The sequence below is a fragment of the Hermetia illucens genome, chromosome 6, assembly GCF_905115235.1.
Source record: "Hermetia illucens chromosome 6, iHerIll2.2.curated.20191125, whole genome shotgun sequence".
Classification (NCBI taxonomy): domain Eukaryota; kingdom Metazoa; phylum Arthropoda; class Insecta; order Diptera; family Stratiomyidae; genus Hermetia; species Hermetia illucens.
This window is the reverse complement of record NC_051854.1, coordinates 395,025-418,899: the sequence shown is the minus strand read 5'-3', so window position 1 is coordinate 418,899 and position 23,875 is coordinate 395,025. Positions and strand designations below refer to the sequence as shown.

General features: G+C 36.5%; 3 protein-coding genes across 4 annotated transcripts in view; 1 reads left to right on the top strand and 2 right to left on the bottom strand.

Moving 5' to 3' along the window:
• The window catches only part of LOC119660459 (hillarin), a 29,288-nt gene extending 15,321 nt beyond the window's left edge, over positions 1–13,967 (bottom strand). For both annotated transcript variants that reach the window (XM_038069020.1, XM_038069021.1), the window contains exon 1: positions 13,482–13,967. The gene's annotated coding sequence lies outside the window, so the exon portion shown is untranslated. The remainder of the gene's footprint in view (positions 1–13,481) is intronic.
• LOC119660475 overlaps positions 1–23,875 on the top strand; it is an 89,469-nt gene that overhangs the window by 19,927 nt on the left and 45,667 nt on the right. The gene's annotated exons all lie outside the window — the stretch shown is intronic.
• Positions 17,943–23,875, bottom strand: part of LOC119660465 (putative phosphatidate phosphatase) — a 28,080-nt gene continuing 22,147 nt past the window's right edge. Inside the window, exons 5-7 of the mRNA XM_038069034.1 lie at positions 22,229–22,405; positions 21,966–22,142; positions 17,943–19,016 (exon numbers count right to left, since the gene is read on the bottom strand). Of these exons, the coding sequence (XP_037924962.1) occupies positions 18,918–19,016; positions 21,966–22,142; positions 22,229–22,405 (453 nt within the window). The 3' untranslated portion in view covers positions 17,943–18,917. The remainder of the gene's footprint in view (positions 19,017–21,965; positions 22,143–22,228; positions 22,406–23,875) is intronic.

Here is a 23,875-nt window from a genome sequence, read left to right as displayed (position 1 = left end):
AAAAATGCAAGAGAAAAATGGAATTTCTCTTTACTGCTGATTAGCCACCATTGCTCTGATGACTACTAGTTTCACTTTTCCATCGATGCGTGATGAGATGCTTTCCCTTGACGATAATGGCACATAATTAAAATAAGGTTTTTTTTTATAATAATGCTTTTCCTGTTGGAGTTATACATTGCAAAATCGAGCATAAGTACGAAAGGTTCGAATTAATAGTTGAAGAAAACAGTTGCGCTATTAGCAAATCATATCTGGAGGACGATAATTTACCAAAAATTCCATTAGTTTCCTTCACAATCGACATTATTTGTTTTAGGTGTTTGTGGGAATGCGGTTTTGTGGCAATATAGAAAAGTATACTATAAGATTGGCAATTTTTCAGATTTGATCTTAGCTGGAAAAATAACCAAGAGACCTCCCTACTTTCATTTAGTGAAATTGTATGCGTTTCTCATTTTTCTACCGCCTATCATTGTTTAACTTTGCAACAGTAATTGTATTTTATGTATATATGTAAATACTTCTAGTGCTCGCTAAATATGTAATAAGTTATGGTCATTTGCGCAGTTATAGTACCATCTACATCTACTCTTATGAATGTTTTGGATTTTGTAAAGAAAAAAGCAATAAAACCGCTTTTACTAAGAAGGCCGATCTCAAAACTTGTTTTCAGTACATACTGGACAAGGTGAATTAACTACCACATCACAACTGACAAACAGAAAGTAAAAATAATATTTCTTAATGGCAATTTTTCGCATTATGGTAGTGAAGAAATTGAATGAAGTTCAATAGATTAACATCATCATCATTATTATTACACATTTTGATTTACGGAATTGTATGAAACGAACATGTTCGTAATAGCAATCCGAAGGAAAATATGGAATGAAAGATAAGATGGTACAAAAGAAAACAAGAGAAAATAATTCCCACTGTGATGTAATAAATGTGCTCAGCATGTTATCGAACTTTGAGTGAAATTGAACGATTTTCAGAGAGTTCAAGTACGAGCATATATAGTAGTAGTAAATCAAGGTACTATATTTGTATATAAATCCGCTTGAAACAGTCATGATTGGAGATAACATCCAAACTGCATAAAAACATCTAAAATTGTTTTTTTTAGTTCATCCCACTAATGCTCGATTGAATTAAGCTCTGGGCTTCGTGCCATGACATTACTTGATCCTATGATGAAGATGCATGATCCACCGCCAAAAAATATCCGTTCTGAGGTGCAGCACGGAGTAAAGCACTCTAAAGGTGTGATATATTCGTGCGCGATTGTCATTTACGTGCGGACACATCTTGCATTCGTCATGATTCTAGTGTAAACTATTTTTAATCTTACTTGAGCAGATATCATCATGAAAGTTATTTCGGAGCCTAGAAATTTGATTTGATTTCCTCCCGATTTTTCGGTTGTTTAGTTTCCGTGCAAGAAATTACTTTTCAGCCTCCGCACTTCCACTTTTCATCAAATGGCCTCTCCTTTTGCATTTATGAGGACCCCTTCAAACCTAACGTAGAGCAATTTTACTGCATTCGTGGTCGCCCACAGTTTCCACCACGCCCAAAAATTTCATATCAATAGGAGTAACTGTTTATAAGAAAAGTGCATATAACAGACGGACAGACAGTATAGCGATGTTAATGAGATTTTGTTGTACACAAAACACTAGAAAGGGGTTTGTTCAAAATGTGTGCCATTACTAGTTACACATTCCACGCTAATAAAAATCTCCTTCCTTCTCTCGAACCATTCGTCAAGTTATTTTCTCACATAATCCTATGAACCAAAACGCTGCTAAGCGCATGCGAGACCTGTTAATGCAAGCAAGTGATAATCGGAAGGAGCCAAATCCGGTAAATAAGCCGCATGGTGTAGAACTTCCCAGCTGAATGCTTCCAACATGTTACAAATCAGTATTGCCGTATCTGATGGCTCATTGTCATGAAGAAAAATGACTTTGTGTTGCCCCTTTTGATATTCTGATAATTTTGCACGTCTACGGCTTCCCGTGTTCTTTGTCTACGATATCCCTGAGTTTGGAAACGTCGAAACCATCGCTCACATATAACTTTCGCTGGTGCACGCTTACCATAAGTCTTTCGAAGTAATCGTTCCAATTTGGCAGTAGTTTTCTTTAAATGAAAACAAAAAATTAATATTGTCGCAAATGGTCATTATTTGGTGTAAATTTTAACAAATTGAACCCAACGTTGAAAAATGCAAGTTTCTCCGATTACAGGTGAAATTTCTAGGCAATTTCCTGCCCAAAGTCGCTTCTCACCAGTCCTTCCTGTCTGGGTCTAAAACCAAAGAATTGCGGGAGGTTGTGTGTTCTCCAGAGCCGTCCAGGGGTTTGAGTCCACGAAGAAGCAGCTGGTCGTCGATGCTTCAGACATCACATTAGGAGCTCTTTACCAGAAACTAAACCAAAGCCGGCATCCGTAGAGTTTCTTCTCGAAGTAGTTGAATGCAGCTCAACGGAACTGCAGTACTGCAGCGATCGTGAGTATCTGAGCATCAAATATCTCCGTTTTTCCTGGAAATAGGCCGTTCACATTGCTCGCGGACCATAAGTCTCTCATATTTGCCTTGTGGCAAAAGGCTGACAATGCGCCCTCCCACCATTATTGATCAGTTTATGCGGAGGCTTGAGGCAATACCTTTGAGGGATATTGGAGCATGGTGATCTGCTGAGGTTCTCTGAGAGAGTCCGCGCCGTAATATTTACAGATCAGCGAATGCAGTTCAAATTTCGAAATTTTTGTAAGCGATGCACCAGTTAAGCTGCATTTAGATGCCAATTTCCCAAAGAAGTGGCGACAGCATAAAGATCATTCCGTTGAGATGTAGCAAGTTTCCATCCAAGGCCACGTGGCTTTGCGTAGCCTTCGGTCTGTTGATATCTCTAGTTCACACGCTGAACGGAGTAATGACTTAAATTAAGATGTTGAGCGACTTCACTTTGACTTTCACCAGATTCAATAAGCGTACCAATTTGATCAGCTTGATGGCATGTTGTGTCTATTCTCCCGTTTATATTGACGATGATATCACTATATGGCTTTAGAATGCGTATGTTTATAAACTTCTTGAAAGCCTATCTTGTACACTTTGAAAATACAATGAATTTTCAGTATAAATTCAATAAAACAAGTATTAATATCTCAAACTAAAATAAAGGTACTGTGCGATTGTTTTGCTCTCAAGTGTAGAACACATGATATACTCATATACAGCATCTACTACACTTCATTGCACCTTGTGTTTTGCCTCAGAAATTAGCAAAGTTGCACATTTCTCCATGCATAAAATGCGGGAACAGTAGGCACATCACAATGTTTTCCACCTATTATAATATTTATTAATACAAAGATACATATATTTCCTATGATAATTTATGTCCGTCTCATCTCAACTAACTTGCAGATTGCGAAAGTTTACTTTCCCTTCCACTCTTCATGAGATCTTTAGAGTTATTGTTAAAATCGGTGATTGTCGTCAGTGTATGAATTATAACTGACTGTGATTTTAATGGTTCCATCTTGTCTATAGGCTTCCCATCGTTCAACTATACAGAAATATGCAGTCAGTAAGAGGCCATGTAATATTCGATACATGTATGGGAATTCAGTAATATTCCCAATCTTGAGGAAAAGAAGCGAATCTCTGGGGATAACAAAAAGCTTTCAATATTGTGCACTGTATAAAGTGCGCGTAACTGCAATGATCTGTATATATTCTGGAGCTATTGAATCCCATCTACTTATAATATCCAATCAAAAATATTGCTTATGAGAGGAACAACAACCACGTTCACGCTGAATTTGTGAACTGTGTTACTGGGCCATATTCATCGATCCATTTTTTTCGGTAATGATTAGTTGACTTATTCATATCACGGAAACAATCCGATAACTCGAATTTGAAGTTAAATGAAACGATTTTCGTTCAGTTTGTCATACGGTTTTGTAGTTGGGTCAAGTTTCCTTACTATTAATTGAATGACAGTGAATATTGCACACAAAGTCAAAATGAAGTGATTATTTGTTATTTATTTTGTTTTGAAGCTGTAGAAGGAGCGTAGTTTTCCGCTATCTGATTCTATAATCAAATACACACATATGCCGTATTAGCTGCTAGAACGTTTTATTGGTCTCGGATCATAAATGGTGACCAGATGTGGAAGAATAGTTTTGATGAATAGAAAAAACTGAATATTGATGAAATTTGATAATGTGACACATTTTTTAACACTTGTTGTGCTTTTCAGAAGTGCGCAATGCGCTTGCTGTAGAAAAATGATGTCATATCATCGGAGTATATTTGAAATTTAAAGTATATTTTAGTTGTTGAATTTAATAAACTTGGGAACTTTTCAAAAGCGAAATTAACCGTTTTGTTTGAGTTTTGATATATAACCGTCGTGAACGAAAACAAAAGTTAAAGTAGACCGAGTGTACCCCAGAAGAGACTACTAAAGTTCTCTAGTTTTGCTTTTATTTTCCATTCCGTCCAACTTTTTCCTTTCTTTAATCCATTTGATTAACGTCCATGATTGGTGAATAAAGCAAGGAAATGTAATCCATAGAAGTGTTTGATGGAAGATATGGTCAATTGAACTCCTCATATTTTTCACGCAAAACAATGAAACTCGTCAACGATTACGAAAAGGATATTATCGATGGGGAAATACAAGCTCGATAGTTTTGGACTTTGGATTTCTCTGATAGTTAACCTTGCATGGTACGTTACATTACGTACATAATACAAAAAAAAAATGATTTTTTAGAGGTGTATCTGTTGTACATAGCACTTCAATTGCTTGCCCCAAAATCAATAGGTTGGAATATCGGAAGCTGGACGCATTGGGTATAAAAGTTTTGTGGTGTTCATCTTATGAGGGGAATTTTCAATGCATGCTTTTCAATTTGCACGTAACTAAGAATTCAAAATATTCTTCCATATATTTCCAAGATATACATATCTAGATATTAAAGACATGTATAAACAAAGATATTTACATAAAATGAATACTGCTAGCACTAACGTACATCATCATCATCATCAAGGGTGCAACAGGTGCAATCCCGGTTTTGCGCAAAGGTCCACAAATTCGATATCCCTAAAAGCTGTCTGGCGTCCTGACCTACGCTATCGCTGCATCTCAGGCAGGGTCTGCCTCGTCTTCTTTTTCTACCATAGATATTGCCCTGATAGACTTTCCGGGCTGGATCATCCTCATCCATACGGATTAAGTGACCCGCCCATCGTAACCTATTGAGCGGGATTTTATCCACAACCTGACGGTCATGGTATCGCTCATAGATTTCGTCGTTATGTAGACTACGGAATCGTCCATCCTCATGTAGGGGGCCGAAAATTCTTCGGAGGATTCTTCTCTCGAACGCGGCCAAGATTTCGCAATTTTTCTTGTTAAGAACCCAAGTCTCCGAGGAATACATAACGACTGGGAAGATAATTGCCATGAACAGTAAAAGTTTTAACCCTATGGCGAGACGTTTCGAACGGAACAGTTTTTGTAAGCTGAAATAGGTTTATATTTTGTCTTGTCTTCATTAATGTGCAACCTAAAATCCCGCGCCGCCTGCTTGATCTGGATGATGGCCGGTTGTACGTATCGGGTTCTTCCCATGATGTCGATATCGTTAGGATAGGCCAGTAGTCACTTTTTTCCAGGGTCAGGTTCATGATAGGGCATCCCCTTGTCTTAGGCCGTTGTTGATGTCGAATGGTCTTGAGAGTGATCCTGTTGCTTTTGTCTGGCCTCGCACATTGGTCAGGGTCAGCCTAGTCAGTCTTATCAATTTCGACGGGATACCGAATTCTTTCATGGGCCGTGTACAGTATGGCCATATGGGGCTATCTGACCTAGCAAAATAGCGGAGAATATCTTATAGATGGTACTCAGCAACGTGATATCTCTATATTTGCTGCACTGCGTGATATCTCCCTTTTTATGTATGGGACAGATAGTGCCTCTCTGCCAGTCGTCAGGCATTGATTCTCTGTCCCACACCTTGAGTATAAGTTGATGAATCGCTTGGTGTAATTGTTCGCCTCCATATTTAACCAATTCGGTTGTAATTTCATCGGCTCCTGGCGACTTATGATTTTTAAGTCGATGAATTGCACGGACTGTTTCTTCTATACTTGGTGGTGGCAGTATTTGCCCGTCCTCTTCAGTTGGCGGAATTTGCGCGCCTGGTGCGGTTGATCCCTGTACTTTTCTAGTTCACAGACGTGTTGGTTCTCCCAGGCTTCCTTTTTCCCGTGTTTTTTTAGAATGCAACATTACTCAGTATGCAGCATTCTTCCGTTCCGTTGCTAGCTTACCTTCATCGTCGAACCAGCCATTCCGACTGACGGTGCAGCATAGCTGAAAGAAAGTGTGAAATCTCCGAGAAGATCTAATTCCAGTGCGACAAAAATAATTTATTGCTTAGTGGTTTAATCCATTGAGGTGGGGTTTAAGAATACACCCAAAGTATTCTCTACTTGTCGTAAAAGGCGACAAAAGGTGTACAAATTTGTGGCTTCACAACTTATAAATTTCGGAACTATCTTGTTATCGAATCGTTACCTGTGGCTATCGACAACGGTATCGAGTGCTTCTTGACAATTATCGCAAGACGTGTGGGGTTCTGATTAAAGAGCATAATTGTGTAGTGTAAAGCACCAATGAAATTTCCGAAATAAAGGAGAAGAATGCTTTCTATGAGCAACTACACCGAGTTAAAGAGGGGGTACTTAAAGGTGACATTGTGATTGTGGTCACGCCATAATACCTTTTTCGGGCATATAATGGGCAGGCATGTCTTCATAATTATAACAACTATAACGGGATTTAATCAATTTTTGCAACTTTCACTGCCTTGTCATTGGCGTCGTACTTTTCGAGTATAAAGCCTGCCGTAAGTCAGTAGGATTTTGACGGGTCGGAAACGAACGTCCAATCTGATGAACTACAGTTTGGGCAGCAACAGATTTAGGTATTGCCTTCTAAATGTGCGTAACAAAAGAGGTGCTGACATAGGCTTCGAAAGAGACCATAGTCGCTTACCTTCGCTCGTGTGTTGTTACTGCGTCTGATCGTAAAGGAACAAAAATTCGGCCCTCAAATTCAATATGAACAGTGTCTGTGGTCCGGCTGACGTGAAGCAGTTGGGAAACATGGAACCGGATCAAGGAACATAAGGGGCTGAGAGCTGCCGATTGCAGCGAACAGTGCTGTTCGACGTGGTAGAGATCCATTACCGTGACAAATTACGAGAAATGTAGAATAATGTACACCATGGCAGAGGAATTCTATCATTGTGTTGGCTAGGGACGATGATGATGCGATATGTCAAAGGAGTTTGTTTTCTTGTTATCGGTGATTTCCTTCATGCTGCCTCCTCCATCCATGGACGTAGAGGGGGTTCACTGGACTATATCATCTTTCCTCCAATATCTAAAGCTAGTAAAAAATTTGAATTGCAACTTTACCTTATGCACAGGTCTTCGCCGCACATCTAGATACATTTTGCTGCTAAAGTATGAGAAATATAAAAGTTTGATAAAGAAATTCTACTATAAAAGAAAATAAATTTGGAACTTCAATTAATGGGGTTCGCAATGCCATCATTTTCTAATCTATATAAGATTTTTATCACATTGAAATTATTTAGTTTTTTTATTGAGTTCAATCTTGCATGTTTACATCAATAAAATTCATCGATACAACTTTCTACCTTGCAAGCTCACCACCTCTTAATTTACGTCTAAATAGCTTTCACAAGTAGATTTAACATAAGCAGGTTTTGGAATGATGTCTGCATTATTTTAACCACTGGAAAGTACGACTTATTACAGGGGCGAATTGTTTAGTGAGTATGAATTATAAAATATTACAGTTTCGCGTATATAGAGTATGAAGACATTAACCATGAACTGATAGACTACATATGAACACTTGTCATGTCGATAGCAAAAGTTTCGTACAACTTCAAGTTATATTAATTGCAGACTTTCACTGCATCGCAAAAATTATATAACCGCGGGCAATTATTTGTATATTTAGTATGCAATAGCTGGCTCAATCGGCTATCCAGGTGCCAATAAACTTTATTGGAGACTACAACATTTTGCTACATCAAATTCGAAATCTTTCTACTGGTATCTGTGTAGGTATAGAGTGATAATTAGGATATTATTAATTAGGTTTGGGAACAGAAATGTTACTCTATATTGTAGCGAATTCCTGTGCAAAAAAAGAAAAATGCATGAAAAATTGGCATCTCCGCTCCTACAGCGTTGCCCAAATTGAAAACGTTATTCGTTTCCAGCTGAGCAAATTTAATTTTTAAAGCTAAACATCTTAACAGCTATAAGATCGCAATATTCGAATAAAATTACGTTTTCACTATTAAGGAATCATTTGAAATTAGAACGAGTTGGTTAGTGTCTTGTAAAATTCGATTGATCTGATAAATGAAATATGAAAATAAGTCAGTTTGTACGTAATAATCAGTTTATCAACCTTAGTGCCTAGAAATACTCGATGATTCACTTATAATATATACTCGCGTGATAAGTTAACTTTGAACAAGCAATAGAGTGGGGATTTGTGGAATATTGTGGATATAAGAAACACCAAGCAGAGCACAAGAGAGCAAATAAAGAAAAAGAAGGAAACATTTTTTAACATATTAATATAGAGGAAATGAAGAATTTCAACTAACGGCGATTTTCGGATTGAATTTAATTCTCTTCTGACTTAATGATTACTCAGTGATTTATATGCGGCAGCTTGGTTAGCTACCAAATTGAAACAAACTTCTTGATGCGCTTATTTTTCCGGCAGGTTAAACACTCATCTAATTTATTTTTTTCTGGCCGATCATACTATAATAATAGATATGAGCAATTAGAAGGCAGTTTTGTTCAGAATTTCGTTACTTCTGTTTTGATATGGGGATATTTTTGTTGCAAGAGCGGCAGAGACATTAATTGGAACTATTCCATGTTTTATTTTTTTCGGTTGCCTTCAAAGGACTGTTTTCAAGGTTGTAATACTGCAGTTGCTTGGAAATTATACCGTTATTAACAAAGTTATATTGGCTACTTAGCCTGTGATTATTGCATGTTAGGAAATCGTAAAATATCAATACCAAATTAAAGCTAATAATCGGACAAATGTGTTGATATGGGCTGGGGTATAGTCCCTGGATGTTTAGACCGTAGTGGTCCATTGTATTCGACCAACCTGTCTAACAGAATATCTCAGAATGGTTTACGTATCGCAGAATTGCCGTTAGTGGATGTAATGTTAGCCGCAGTGCATCAGCACCAAAAATCTGACGTCTAATACGTCCATAGGTGGGCATTCACATAGGAAGTGTGCCGTAGATTCCACCTCCTACTTACAGGATAATTCAGTTAATGTATTATGGCCAGCAAAATGCTCATAGCACTTCTGCACCCCTTCATTTCGACAGAATAAACTTTACAGTATATTTGTTTCGTTCCGATCAGAAACCCGAAGTACTTTCATCTCATTGAATATAGATCGGCGTGGAGGACTTCAGTATATGCCGCCACGCATTCTTCTGATTGGGCTCAGTTTTCTCCGCGTTTAAAGATAATTTTTTATCTTCTATCGAAGAGATGTATGGGAATCCGACTATCAGACATTACAAGAACTAGATTAACTTCTCCCAAAATCTCTTCCAATGCTCTGTGCCCTTCACGTCCGTTGTTTCCCCATAGACCCAAGATATTTAAATGGCTCAGTTCTGGGCAGGTCGCTGCCTATTTCATTGAAATCGTCAAACATCCTTTTTTGTTCAGATTCAGTCTCAAATCATGCTGCTCGATATAAATACTACAGAATACATCACTGCTTCTATTGGGCAAGTCCTCATGACCCTGTGACAAAATGTCTCAAAACTCCTCTGTCAAATGATAGGGCTTTTTTCACTATTTAACGAATTCAAGCAATTATTTTCCCAATATCTATGAAGAATTCCTGATTGCTGTTCACTATTCATTGTGCTAGAAAAATAATGGATTAATTCATTGTGAAATCTATGTAGAAACTTCAATGAAAACTGGTAATCACATATTTCTTCTAATTGCCGTTAATTATATCTAGCCTCTCGAAATAGGCTACTAAGTTATAATTTGATGAATTTCCATTATTTCGGCAACAATTAACTTGCTTTGTTTGGCATAAGTCCAGTGCATAAAATTGAATATTGAGTTTAAAAGATGGATTTTTTTCTTCTTCATTGAAAGTGAATTAAACGCACACATGTAGGTTAAGATTGTTAAGTGAGATAACATTTTCAATGGAGAGAAAATTCGTGTTAAAGGCTTGGGGAAAATTAAGTCACCTGCGCTTATCAATTATAGGGGGATTGGAGGCTAAATTCGTACTGGAATCATGTTACATTATCAGAAGTGATTCTTGCTAGCTTGATCAGTTTTCATGCCTCATATGTTCGGGTTGGAGTTTTAAGATGGGTTCATTCTATTCAAGTTTAGTTTCAATAGAAATTAACTGCCAAAGTCCAATGCTGCAAACTGCTGCGAAAATAAGAACAGATCCCATGTTTTCAACGAAAATTGAGTAATTACCGTGGAACCGGATTTTTATTCATTCTATAATTCAGAGAAAATTCATATTTTCGCCATAAGAGCAAAAATATTGTATGAAAACCTGATGATGGCTGTAGATTACTATGTTGCGAGAAGATACTTGTTTTTCATAATTTTAGATCTACATACTTGTGATTTCTAACACTTCTACGATTGCGCACTTGCTTTGTTTGCTCATATAACTTGAAAAAGAATGGCAATTTGCCCTGCTCTAATAGGCAAATTGTAGCTTGAAATGTGAAGCAGTCCGGATCCGTAACTTTGATGATGGCATTCCTTGTATATTTCTATGTAAAGAAAGTGTTTATCCCACGCATATTTCTGGAAAATTTTCATTAGTACGTTAAATGTTATACAAGGCAGAGGAAAGATATTAACCTGTGTGTCAGTGGTGCCAAAGTTTTGCAATTAGAATGTAATTGCATGCATAGAAAAATGTGCGGAGAGTGTCGACATCGTAGTTCAATATATTTACATACAAAGGCATTGACTACAGTTTTCTTGAAATATGATATACTTTTAAAAATTCTTGAATTCTGTTTGTTAGAAGCCCCCAAACTCGTCAAGTGCATATTAGTAGTAGGGTCTCTTCAAAAACAAGATTTTGCATTTAGTAAATGAGGTAGAAGATGTGAAACCACTGAGGCACTATCTCAAGATGAGTGGAAATCAGGTGAATACTTTTACAGGCGTGTGTAGCAACTGTTGAATTATAACCGAACCGACAAGTTGTTCGTCTAAATCTAAAACGAAAAAAGCGAAATTAAGTTCCGCTCTTACCACCACCATTGCCATCATCATCGCATTGCCGGACATGCGCGGCTTATTGTGGTTGCGGCCGGTGCGATACGGCATGGCAGGCCAATAACAAATGCAGCAATTTCTTGGATTGCAACTTTAAATGTGGGTAAATTACGCGGTGATGTGCTGAAACTTTGCTACAGGTCAGACTTTGTAGCATTCAAGCTGGTCTGCTACTATCGCGACGGCGGTGAATTGCGTATGCGCCTATTTACGACTAAAACAAAAGACCATAAAATATTTTTCTCTCATGATTTTTCTAATACTAGAAGATATTTCTTTTATTCCCACATAAATCTACAGTTTGTTGAGACTATTATTGGTGTGGAGTATATTGTGAAATGCTTTCACATTAAATGTGGAATGCTGTATCTAAAACATGAATAGTATTCGTTGGCGATTCATGTGGAACGATGTTGAAGCACGATGCTTTCTCCGTTTCGCGTCCTCAAAAGTAATGAAATGAAAGACTCAAGCGAGTAACTCATGAAATTCCGTACGAGGGTTTTTAAATGAAATGACCATGTTTTGATGGAATATTTCATCTTAAATTTGTTCGCGCTTTTGAGTGCTATCGAGTATAACATTAAGCGAAAAGGAAATATTTCCAATTTCTGATTGTATTCATATATTCCCAGCTTTTCATTATACTTGCGCTCTTAGTGAAAATGTAAATTTTAATGCAAGTATCTTTTCCGCTTGTTTACTTATAATTACCATTTGACGTATGGCCGAGATTGAAGAAAGACACATAAACACAATCTACAATCGGTATACAGACAACTTGCGATCCGAATGTTCGTTAAATTAGGACAAACTGAAAATCACCGGCTGTGACATTGTACCATAATATCATAATTTCCCTGCGTTAGCATCAGAAAGCAATTAGAACAGTTTAAAGGTATGTAGAAATCTTTACTACATTTACTGTATGATCCTTGCTAATTACTTGCAATAACTGCCCTGCCTAGGTTATAATACAATTCAATTGGATGTGCCCTGCAGTGTGTTAGAGTACTTCATTCAAGAACGTAACGGTGCACTAGGAAGCACTTTTTCGTGCTTGTTATCCAGATGTGACACAGGTACTAATTCACATTTGATTCGACTGGTCTGGTGTCCGGTATTCAGTCGCGGTACAATGTCACCCATGAGATTGGAACCGCCGGCTTCCGTTGCGACGTCGTAGCGCACTGACCACTAAACCATCTGGACATATTATCGTTCGTAGTTATCCCATATCTTCCCGGTTTAGATCGTGTACGACGATCCCTACGCCTGCTCAGATTGTTTTTTTATGTTTTAAATTGGCCTCAATTTTGACCAATGTTATTGCTTCTGTTATGTTCTTTTCGCATTTATAACAAGCACACCATTACATATGCTGGGGTCGAAGTCACAAGTTTCTTTTCCATGGTGTGGATATTTTAAGGTTTCTTATGGAACTTTATCAATTTCAGTTTAATTCTTTAGAATAATATCCTTGCTTTGTGCTGATTTAAGAATTTGTCAGCAGCTGCGACGAGTTATTAGTTTTTCAAAGCAGTTCTCTTGAGTTCTGAGTATTTATTTATTTACCTAAGATTCTTGGTCTAATTGCCTATCTACCTTGGTAATGACCACTGTCCCATTTGTTGTTTTTTTTACAATTGTTATTATGCAAATGATGACACACAAACACTTGCGATTTAGGCAAGGACTCGACACGGGAACACGATCATTCATGTAGATTGAAGGGCTAATTTTGCTCGTATGGCTACCGGAGTCGCCAACGATTTGAAAACTGTAAAACCCATTTTTTTACTTTTTGAGGTGATAATTTGGTCTTACTGCGATAGTAAATAAATTACAAATATCGGTATAAGGAATTACTGTTCATGAATAGATATGAAAAAAAGAAAATAATTTCATTTTTTTTACCCAAATATTTTAAATTCCTTAACTGCTGTATATTTGCATGCATTCCTATTGAATATACTAAACGTGGTGTAAAAATACATACATGCAACTTCCAACGTGTATTTAATCCATTATCGACGACAAATCGACAACGATGGAGAAGTCCATGTATTTGTTGTTTTTGCGTAGAAGTTTCTCAAGTACACAATCACACCAAAACACTATGCGCACTTCAGATAAGATATTTTTCTTGTGCTATTTTCTCGATTATTTGGTTGGGGTTTGAATTTTCTTTTCACTAAATAATATGAAAAAGAGCTTTTTGGGAAAATTCGGATTTCTGAAATTCCTTTCGATAAAACTCCACGTTACGTTCTAGTACACAGACACACACTCACTACGCGGCGCTTGGTTTCAGATGAAAATGTAGATATAGGAGAAAGAAGTACGGCAAGAAAATGAAAAGATATCAAATTCAACTAGAAACTAGTTTTAGGTAAATTTTCGAGAAGATGAATTTAATTTCAGTTTGCGTCTGTTCGCATTGATCTAAAGCTCACGACTGGATTGTACCTCTCAATGAGCTTCTCACCTGCTGATTTCAGCTCAGGTGAATGGATGTGTTTGTGTAGAGGTGTTTAAGAAATCATTGAATAAAGATCACTACTGAGTATATATGTATGCACACAATATTTACTAATACACCTGTTCTCTGAATATTAGAGGCGTATAAAATTCTGCTTAGAGCTGAATTTGGTTGTTTCAGATGGTGTGCCAACTGTTTTCGCTGCAAATTTAACAGCTGAATGCTGAAGAGTCTAATTACTCATAGTGAGAAAATGGAATGTTGGGATGCAATGTAAAGAACTTATTGTAGAATTCAAGGAACACTGTTAACCCTCATCTATAATTATAGGGTATGTTTTGTTGTATTGAATTTGAATATTTCAAAATCTTCAGTCAGAATTTAGTCCTGTTTCTTTTAAAGTTGATCTTTATTTATAAATAAACAAATTATTTTAGCACGGTGTTGTTTCTCCCTACCCTTGAAAATTCTAGCTAAGGACATTTGAATAGGATGATATTTTCACTTAATCCGTATGGATGAGCTTGATCCCACCCGGAAAGTCTATAAGGGCAATATCTATGGTAGGAAAAGAAGACGAGGCAGACCCTGCCTAAGATGGAGCGATGGCGTGGGCCAGGACGCCAGACAGCTTTTAGGGATATCGAATTGGTGGACCTCGGCGCAAAACCGGGATGTCTGGAGTTCCTTATTAAGGCAGGCCTAGACCGAATACCGGTTGTTGCGCCGTTGATGATGATGATGATATTTTATCTATTTCCTTGGAATTTTATTTAAATACGCTGGAATTGGAAAATAAAAGACCATTTAAATGAAGCAGAGTATCCTTCTGCTTCCAAGGATGGCTTTTTATTTACATTTTGCGAACACAATGATGAAAAGATTCAGACTGAATTCATGACAATTGATGGACTCTTAGTTTTTTCAAACTTTGTTCCATTTATTTTCATCTACTGAAAATTTTATTAAGTATATGCACGCCACTGGGCGTTCGTAAACTTTTAATTTACTTTTGTGGTTTACTGTGCTAGAGAGTTGTTATTGTTAGTTGTGGCAACAACCATCCTCCTAGAGCTCCTAAAGCTATGCTATCCCTACTATCTTTCGTGAAATACTAACGGAATTTTTCGTATAAATTGAACATTATATTTAACATTTCGAGTTGAGATTAATCAATACGTTTATATTGGTACAATGAATGGAGTAATTTCCATTATGTTGCTTTTATCGTATTAGAAAGGGTGCCGATACTATATTTTAGGTGTTGTTTATACAATATAAGGGCTAGCTTTTTGTATTGCCTGAGCTCGCCCTTAATTGGAAGACCGACAGATAAACCTGGGCAAGTTGCACACTTCGGGTATGAAAGGTTTTGTGTTTTAATTATGTGAGGAACTTACACAATTCTAATTCATTATACGTTTTTCCATTCGTACAAAGCTAAAAATTAAAAATATTCCTTCATGTATTTCTGAACTCCAAGCTATACATACGTACCCACATGTTGACATATTAATTACGCTCATCCTAAACAAGCATTACCCCCGCTTATTGGTAGGTACATGCAGATATAAGTACACATCCAAATTAATCATAGATATCTGAATATTTCCACTTTACTTCCCACTCAAAAGCGAATATCGCAAGATGTTCGTATATATCATACATATGGGCTCTCCGTAGGCAGTTCACTTTATTGTAAGTCATAGCAACAACATTATTATAAAAGTATATGTATAGGGTGTTTCAAAACAACTGGGCAAACGGTATGCTCATTGCTAAGACTATGATAGCTAGGGTATTGGAATAAATGCCGGATTGTACTTAAGACGTCGCTCTTAAATATTAATGAGATGAAAAAAAATAGTACTTTTTGTTTATTTTTTAATTATTAACTTTATTTGAGGAGATGTTCTGAGAATGAGACCTGTTACATTTTATGGTGCACAGGGAGGGAGGGCATTAACTCCCTTTTCCTCGAGCTGATAAAGAACATTATGCTAGTACTGGAAAGTACTGATTGAGTCCTTTCATTTGATGCCCTACACAACCATATTCTCAAAAAAACAAGTCGGGAAACCGGAAGCTGGACGCTTCAGGTACGAAAGGTTTTGTGTATTTCTTAGTACGTAGCACGTAATATATGCATATATTACGTGAGAATATCCACTTTCGGATAACATTGACATTCATAGTCTTGAATTTGCAAAGAAGCGACAACTTTGACGTATTATAACTTTGTTAGTAATAGTGGGATTTCCACCAAACTTGGTAAGATCATGCTTTATGTTTTACCCTATATTGCTGCGAAATTTCGTGGTCCGAGCATGAACTTAAGGGGGGTTTTAAAGCGAATTACTAAAAATTATAGTAATATACTATTATTAACTTTATTTGTGCAGATATCAGTGTGGAAGGTATTTCGGAGCCCAGGCACCATATAGTGGTAGCCTCTTGATTTTTTTCAGATTTTTCGGTTGAGTAGTTTCTGAGAATGGCCCCCTTAAAGGAATGGTCACTTTCAACCCCCCGCACTTTCCACCTTTCCAAGAAATGTCAAAACTAAGACCAGCTTCGAAAAGTACTAACCGAGACCTTTAATTTGATACCCCACATGACTATATTTGATGAAAAAAAAATTTACACCCCTCTTTTACATGTATGGGGACCCCCCCTTAAATTCGTCGTAAAAAGATGTAATTCACTGTATGCGTGAGCGTTCACAGTTCCCAGCTTTCCACCAAATTTGGTATCAATCGCTGCAACCGTCTCCGATAAAAATGCGTGTGACGGACAGACAGACAGACAGACAGACAGACGGTAAACCGATTTTAATAAGGTTTTGTGTTTACACAAAACCTTAAAAATGTTAGTCTTTTTCGCATTTATGGGAAGCCCCTTAAACTTAACATAAAACCATGCCACTCGTATGTAAAAGGATTCACAGACAATAGTTCTCACCGAATTTCTTGACAACAGGTTTGTAAGTAAATTGGGTGTGGCAGACGGACAGACATCAAATCGACTTTAATAAGAAAATAATGTGGGCTATTACGTCTACCATGAAAATGAAATTTCATTTTCTTAAGTCGGCTGTGCCACATATGTTATGTTATTTCCTTGAGAATTGGCCGATTTGTTCTGGATGGTATCCCTGCAAATAATTTTGAAAGAAAGAAACGTCTGATTTTTTTCTCCAAGATAAGAATAATTGTCACAAATTTATTCCCATCAAGAAAAAAAAATTGTTCTCTTTTTACTAAATACTGTGTAGTGCTCTAAGTTTTCTAATTAATATGTAAATGTGAAAAGAATGTCGAAAGTATTCAAATCTCGTTATCTGGTCTTTTTCTATTGCTTTGATCATTGATTTTGTGCATTATCAAGCATAAGTAAATTTTTAATGGTTTTTAATCCGTATCTTTTAATGTGGTTTATTGCAAATTATAGAAACGTGAAAGTTCATTATTTCTATTTACCCCTTGTGGAGTGACACCTACGTGTCATCGTTCGCGGTCCGCTGAAAAGTACTTTAGCCTCCCTCAGGATTTCCTAAGATGCCCGTGCTCCTCTACTGCTCTGCGCTAAGTGCTCTTGGAGCGTCCCACTCGTCTTCCATTGTGGGAGAGTGGGTAAAAGCGTAACAATGGTCGACCGTAGCTAGTTGAATTGTGAGGGGTAAAAATTGCAATCGTTTACTGCTTTCGAAGCAACATTTTTCTCTGTTCCGCCATAATAATTTCACAAAGGATTTGATACATCAGTTCTAATTGATTTAATGCTTTTAGTTACCATCAAACGTTTGCAAAGAGACTTTACAGTAGAGAATCCTAGAAGGTGTGCCTTTTTACAAGAGTTTAGAAAAATGACATCTCAATGATTTAGTTCCAAATCAGTTACATACATTCAATTGTGTTCGACAACTATAATTTGAATACTTCATAGGGTATGATTTGTAAGATGAATTGACATTTTCTGTGTTATTGGAAACATTTCATTTATTTTCATATTATATACAAAGCGACTCGGTGTTGGTGAAAAGAAGCTCTTATAACCTTAGAAGCATACTTAATGCTACATGTAGGGCATTATTATCGGCCTTGCGAATCACCGGAACACGTTGATAACGTTCCTCAAATTGTATTTTCCTCCGTTGAAATATAAAGTTTGATATTAGAGTTTAAGCTAAAATCTTGGAGCTTCTGAATTGGTCGTTTTATTGAAAATATTAAATACAACCTACTGGAAATACTGTAATGTCAATACCTGCTTAATATATATTTAGTAAACTTTCTTTTTAAATTCTAAGAAGTTCTCCACGAAGCAAATAGCTTGCTTATTGATTCGTGAGTTCTATTGAATTCTACAAATATTATTATAGATGTCAATAGAAGAATGAGTTCAAGTACGACTGAAAAAATATGCTTTTCATTAATCGTTGCCGAAAATCCTATAAGTAGTAACATTTCTAAAATATTATGTATACAATGAAAGATTCATTTTTCTGTATTTAATACGAATTCTAGTCGAATTATTTTATAGTGCTTGGCACTTATTTACGTTTACGACTTCTTTACAGTCCCCCCTTGTAGAGAAACATTTTTCTTTAAAGTAAATTCCTATTCGTACATACAAAAATATATAAAAAATACTAGAAAATTAACAAAGGTACTGTAGATAATCAATTACAACTTTAAATAGGATCAGTTTATTCACTTAGTTCCATCCTAATGATATTAAGGAAAAGCTTCAAGCTTCAAGCTTTCTTTAAATATTTCCTTTTCTTTGCGGAATTTTCACCAAATATAATTATATTTGAAAAACAAATAGAAAATGTTGCTAATGCTTTCCATGAATAAATAATGAATGTGATATATTAAGATTTTAAGTTCATCCTACTAACATTCTTACTATTAAATAATATTCTGACGTAGGATTATCTATACAAGCTATTTAAACGTGCCCATTTGTTGGAGCATTCGATAGTTCTGTAGATTGCTTGCGATAGACTTGCCGTGAACGTTTGTCGAAAAGATCCGAAATAAAGTTTGCCTGAAATAAGAATGAAGAAATATAGATAAGATATTTTCATAAACAATGTTAAATAAGTTTGTTGTTGTTGAAAGGGGATGGTCTGATATGCATGAAATGATGAAAACATTTCAGTTTAACTAATGTTAAGCGTTTCTAAGGCTCTTTTTAATTTCATTTGCATTTTATGAAAATTGACTACGAACAAACTGAACGCAATTACCCCTCAGCTTTGACGATTGCCAGAACATATTGGGGAGAGGGAGACTTTAAATACGACTTCGTTAGCATCAAATCTAAGCAGATGCTGGTCTATTCTGACAATGTCGACATAATGGGAAGAATAACACAAAATATACAAGCAGATCGAGCAGGCGGTGCGAAAACTTGTGCTGCACATTAATGAAGGAAGAAAATTATCTTACCTCCAGTTGAAAATTACAACCGATAAAACCTATGACGACATAGCCCGGGCACGATTTTTAGCAGTCAACAGAGCCCATTTAAGCTTAAAAATCTGTTTCGCATGAAACGTTTTCCTACAGGACAAAGCTCTTATTGTAATAGATAACAATATTGATAATCCCATATATTCTTCGGAGATGTTCGTTCTTAGCAAAAGATTTTATAGTTACGTTCGAGAGGAGAAGAGTCTATTTTCCCGCTATTGTAGGCCCTTCACTGACGCAGTATTAAATGTGATAATGAAAAGGAAGCACGGGCTCATTGAAAATTAAAATAAACAAAAAGTTACAAAAAGAAACAAGTCGGAAATCAGAAGCTCAGGCATGAAGGGTTTTGATCTTTTGTGTAATAATATTTGGGTTCATGATGGTTTCATTTATACATAGCTCTTGGTGTATATATGTTGAACGTATCCGATTCCATTCCATTCCACTGTAATTTTGTTAATAATAGGATTTCCACAAAATTTTCCAGTAGGCTGCCCCATTTTGAAGCCTATATTAATATTCAATTTTACTGGTTTAGGATACTTGGTGGGTTTTCTGTACTCCACAAAGGAGTAGACAGGCGGCGTACAAACATTTACATAAAAGAAACATCAGTGAAATAAATGCATAAATGCAACCATGCATATTCATTCCCAAGCATTAGTAAAGTTTATTTAAAAGTTCGTCCCCATTTTCAGTGTTAGCCAAGCAATGAATAGATATTAAAAAAAAAGTAGTGGCAGTATTTATATGTATATATAAGTGCAACCAACAGTTTCATTTTATGTCCATTGAGGACACACCCGAGGAGAAAATACACATTTTCAAAAGTATTTTTTTGATTTTAACCATGTTTACTGAATACTTTTAGTTTCGATATCATACATCATTTTTCAACGAGAGAAAGAGGGGTAAATCATATCGACCTAATTCAGCGCAATATTATGTAAACACATTTACGAAATTTCTGTCATTGGGTTAAGCTGTTATTTCCATCAAAACCACTAAACCGCATGCAATATTCCATTTCATATTCTTGCTGTAGCGCACGTTTTCGTGCTATCAGACGCAAACATGTGCAGCGAATCTGATATAATGGGACTTTAATATTATGCCCTTCTATGCACTTAATGTGTATTTGTATTCTGTTTCTAAGAGCTCAGCGATAACAATTTCATACACGTTCTTCCCATTATTCGTGATTATAAGCTTTCCGCTTGAAGAATATTTTATACGAAAGGATAATCATCGTGGCTTATTCCTTACTCTTTTATTATTTCGTCGATCCGCTCAGAAACAATATCGAATGTGTTTCTTAATTATTCTTTAAAATATAATGTTGTTTTTTTTGCATTTCCCAACGGAAAATGTTTTGTATAACGCTACTGGATAACAAATCGTTCCTATTTCGATAATCACCGGGAAAAAGTTTCACGCAAAATTCGCAAAGTGGCTGGTTCACAACCCTTCCTTTTTCTTATTCGAATATACGCTTTTACAGCCTGTCTGGTTTCAGTATATAATTTCCAAAGTAAAAATAAATTATTCATTTCAAACATCTCTTTCCAATAATCATCATCTGAAAGAGATCTACAGTATAGGAATTTTATATTTGCTTTTCACACTCTGAAGGAATGTTTCATCTAACTTGCATTTAAAAGTCGTTAGCAGAACTAGTGAGGCTTTCATCTTTTTGTTCTCTTAGGCGGTGTCAAGAAAGGGAACAAAAGACTAACGTATCGTGCTTAGGGGGGTTTTGGCCGTTAACGACCGAACTGTGTTATGTTTTTGTGCGTTATATCATTAGTGTGCAGCTATACTATTGAAAAGACGAGCACTGTTGACTGACATCGTTTCGATGAATGACTTCAACGGACGCTATTCAGTTGTGGTTGTGGTACTATTCTACTTCCAAGATTCCTATAGACCATGCCCTACATTCTATTCTAATTTTTTATGCAGCTATTATAGTTACACTTGAATTTGGGCTTCACTGAAATGCGTTAGTTGCCTCTATTTTTACTCGATTAGCCATATACAAATCCAGCTGTTTGTTTTTAAACCGAACAAATATCCATCAAGAGTTCACTCAGGAATTCTCCATCTAAGAACATTTTTAGTGAGTGAAACAATTCAGTTTATTGGTTTTTAAGACACAGTTGTACAAAGAACAAATATTGTCAAAGTTATCAGAAAAAAATGACAACCTGATCTTCAAGAAGAAATAATAGTAAAAATAGTCAAGTAATATGAGGTGGGGGATAGGCAAATCCTCTGAGCACTCAGATCCTATTGGTCGATTTTACTCGAAGTCAAGTAATAAGTTGGAACCTTATTATAAAAAAAATCGTTGATAGTAAAAAGCTAAGATGTTCAGATGCAGATTCAAATCAGGATTGACGAAATATCGATGTATTTTTTTAGAAAATCATTACATCTTATTTTGGAAACCATCACTATCGCAATTGCTCTTAATTTCCGAAGTGGCTTTATGAGATACTTAATTATGAATACTTACCACTACCAATGCCGTCAGCGTTCCAATAAGGGAGCCAAACAATGCATCAGACCAATGATGTTTATAATCTGATACTCTGCTCAAAGCCGTAAACCACGCCAATGAAATCAAGAAGAATTGTATTCCATGTTTAAGTAATTTGGCTCCACTCCATGTCATCCTTGAATGTAAGTATAACTGAAGGCGAAATAGAAAAATAATAACAAAAAGTGAATCCCTCAAGCTCAAATAGGCTATTATTCTAACTAATGAGTGCTACTTACCGCACAATAAATCATAGTATATGCCGAAAAGCTGGAATGTCCACTTGGAAAGGAAAGCCGAACTTCCTTGAGTATACGGGCTGTTGGATCGTTTGCACATGTAAAATCCACAATATACTTTCCTTGATTCTGCGGCGACGAACAGTCTGTACCATCGGGGAGAATCGGATGGCAAACCTGAAAGAAGATAGAATGATAAAAAGAAATTAAACGGTTAAAACCCAGAGTTTGATAAGTTTTTCTGATCCACAAATTGCCGTATCTATCCATTTTAGCGATAACTGGAATCAAATCGATTATGTACAAAAACACTTTGATTTCAGATTGGCACTAGCATGAAGCTAAAATTGAAAAATAATCCCGGAGGTGCATCTTTGAGTTCCTTAATAGTAAATAATGACCATGTGATGTATCTACTAAAATTCAGTTTAGAAGAGTTAGTTTCATCGTGTGTCATCCCTTGAATGTATTTGAGACAGATTTGTAGATAGGATTTATTTACATGAGAAGCAAAAAAAATATGTGGAAGTTTGCTAAACAATTTCCGTTGTCGATCGACATGATATGTTATTTGATACTCTTGGGTCTACCCAGTCTTGAGTCTATGGTTAGCGATTTGTAATCATTTATTTGTTGACTTATATCCGATTACCCTTGGGTGTGATTGGTGTAAGATATGTACGTAACGTTCAGCTTGATTAACGAAAATTTGCGCATCGTCTCACAGAAATAAACAATTTATCTCCGATGCTATTGCTTGAGATAACGCAGCGATAACAAGACGCAAATGGTAGTAATAGCATCGGAGATGCTCCTCGATAACGGTTTGGAAGCCTTCAGGATGCTCGCATTCTCCAACTTAATCGAGAATTCCTATATAGGTTAGATATTGTGGGCTCAAGCGAAGGTAGATAGATGTAGAGCTCTGAAGATAGACTTTGGCAGTACCTTACTGGGTTAACGACTGCGAGTGATGTCCAGCGCGACGTGCTGGATCTCTGTTATCATGAGGGAACAATACGACAAGTGCGATCCTTGCAGGTGTTTATAAGCCTTTCAAGGGGAACTTCCGTGTAACCTCGGCAGAGTTGCTACTTCCACTCATTCAGAAATGCCAAGAATCTGAGATTTTTTCTAGTGAGTAGAAGAAAGGAATGATTGCTGGGATTCGGAAAAAGAACATTCGCCTTGGGTCAGGATATTGCGAACTGTACTATATATTAGTTCAAATAATGCGCAGCAAGAAACACTTTCAAATCTTGGTCAACAGAGAATTTGCGAAAGCGGAAACCAGCTGTGTACCGTGCTCTATCGACCACATGAATGCTTTCTGGACCATTTTAGAGCATTGTGCGAAGTTCAGATCCAGAAAGCTTGTATCGAGCGTGTTCTATGCAGGAGGGCACTTCGGAGAAACTAATAGCTATTATCAGAGCGAGATATGATGGCGAAAAATGTTACATGCTTTATCGAGGTAAAATCTCAAAGCAGTTTGAAGTTCAAAGTAGAGTCTGCCAGGATTGCATTTTGTCAGAAATAATTTTCCTTATATCCATCGGTAACGTTCCTTCATGCTGCCTTGACAGGAAGTCGTGAAGGAGTTCAACGTATGACATCCGCTTGTTCTCTTTGGCCAAATGGCTCTGG